The sequence below is a fragment of the Carlito syrichta genome, unplaced genomic scaffold (assembly GCF_000164805.1).
Source record: "Carlito syrichta isolate Samal-C Ts95f unplaced genomic scaffold, Tarsius_syrichta-2.0.1 Scaffold135583, whole genome shotgun sequence".
In the NCBI taxonomy this organism is placed as follows: domain Eukaryota; kingdom Metazoa; phylum Chordata; class Mammalia; order Primates; family Tarsiidae; genus Carlito; species Carlito syrichta.
In genome coordinates this window covers 96,628-98,063 of record NW_007079679.1, presented here as the reverse complement: position 1 = coordinate 98,063, position 1,436 = coordinate 96,628, and the positions used below count along the sequence as shown (strand labels likewise).

The 1,436-nt window shown below is 59.5% G+C and overlaps 1 protein-coding gene across 1 annotated transcript in view; it reads left to right on the top strand.

Annotated features, from left to right (window-relative positions):
* The first annotated feature begins 6 nt into the window (after positions 1 to 6).
* The window catches only part of GMIP (GEM interacting protein), a 10,722-nt gene continuing 9,292 nt past the window's right edge, over positions 7 to 1,436 (top strand). The window contains exons 1-2 of the mRNA XM_008049415.2: positions 7 to 56; positions 960 to 1,044. Coding sequence (XP_008047606.1) covers positions 38 to 56; positions 960 to 1,044 — 104 coding nt within the window. The 5' untranslated portion in view covers positions 7 to 37. The remainder of the gene's footprint in view (positions 57 to 959; positions 1,045 to 1,436) is intronic.

The window sequence follows — 1,436 nt, the reverse complement described above, 5'->3', positions numbered from 1 at the left end:
CGTCCCGGTCCCCGTCGAGCGATTCCCGGGCCCAGCCATGGACACAGCAGAGCCGGGTAGGGGATCCGGGATTCGGGCGGGGCCTCTCCGACCGTCCCCCGCTTCCTAAATTGAGGGGCCACGCCTGTCCTCTGTACCGAGAGCCGGGAGAGGAGCTCCCGAACGGGAAGGACGCGGGGATCCTCCATGGTGGGGAGCCCCATACCTGGAGGGTCCGGGACGCCTGCCCTTGTCCCCCCATCCCCCTTGAGATCCCACACCCCGGATGCCTGGGGGAGGGGGCCCAGGAAGGGGAAGTGGCCTCTTCTGCTTCTGATTTTTGGATGGGGGCAGGGTGTGGTGTCACGACCGCTGAGGGAGAGGGCTGCGCGGTGGGTCCTCAGGGCCACTCGGCAGCAGAGGGGAGTGGGCAGTGCTGACCTGGGTCCCCTAGAAGGTGGGGCCGGGGCAGCAGCGGCAGCAATGTGGCACGTCCGCCTTGTGTTTCCGCCGGTCCTTTTGTCTCTGCTGTGAATGTCGAGTGTCAGCCGGCCTTGATGTCCCTCGTGGTTTCAGCCCCTCCGTGTGTGTCTCTGCCTCAGGCTCTGTGCCCGGCAGTCCCATGTGTATTCCCATCTGTCCAGCCTGGGGTCCATGTGGTTCTATTGTCCAGCCGGCTCCCTTCCCACAGCTGCATCTGGGGCATCCGTGGTTTTGCTTTGCTTCTGGGTACACCCACACGCAGGCTGTGGGTGTCTCTGCCTCTCTGAGCAGCTGTCTCTGTCTGGTAGTGTCTGAGTCCACCTGCCCGCCCGGAGTTGCCCCACCCAGGCCCACTCTCCCTCCATCCTACTATACTCCTCAGAGGGCTGGGACTCTCTCTCCTCTCTCCCCACCCCACACCCCCTCCAAATGAGACTGGTGGAGGTGCTGTGGGTGGAGGCAGTGGTTGGCCCATGTGTCACACTCCCCTCCCCCAGGGCTCCCCCCAGCTCCTGAGAGCAGGAAGAGGTACAGTGACATCTTCCGGAGCCTGGACAACCTTGAAATCTCACTGGGGAATGTGTGAGTCTGAGCCTGGGTCACCCCCATATCCTGCCAGGATCCCCAGGTCCCTAATCACTTAGGTGCCCTGAAGCCCCATGTGGAACTCATCTATTAATAATCTGAGAAGTCTATCACAAGATCCTCCAAAGTGCCTGGATAGCCCAAAAGTCTTCTCCACAAATGGGCTAGAAATCCCCTAAGTTGTCCTAGGACCCCACATACCCTTCTTGTGACCCCTTAAAATATTTCACAGCCCTTTGATCCCACTCTATAAACCCCAAAGTTACCCAGGACCCCTGAAAGCCTTTCTCAAGTTCCATTAAAAAAAAAAAACACATGGATTGCCTGAGCCCGTGGGTTCAAGACCTGCCTGGGCAACTTGGTGAGACCTCATCTCTACAATAAATCAA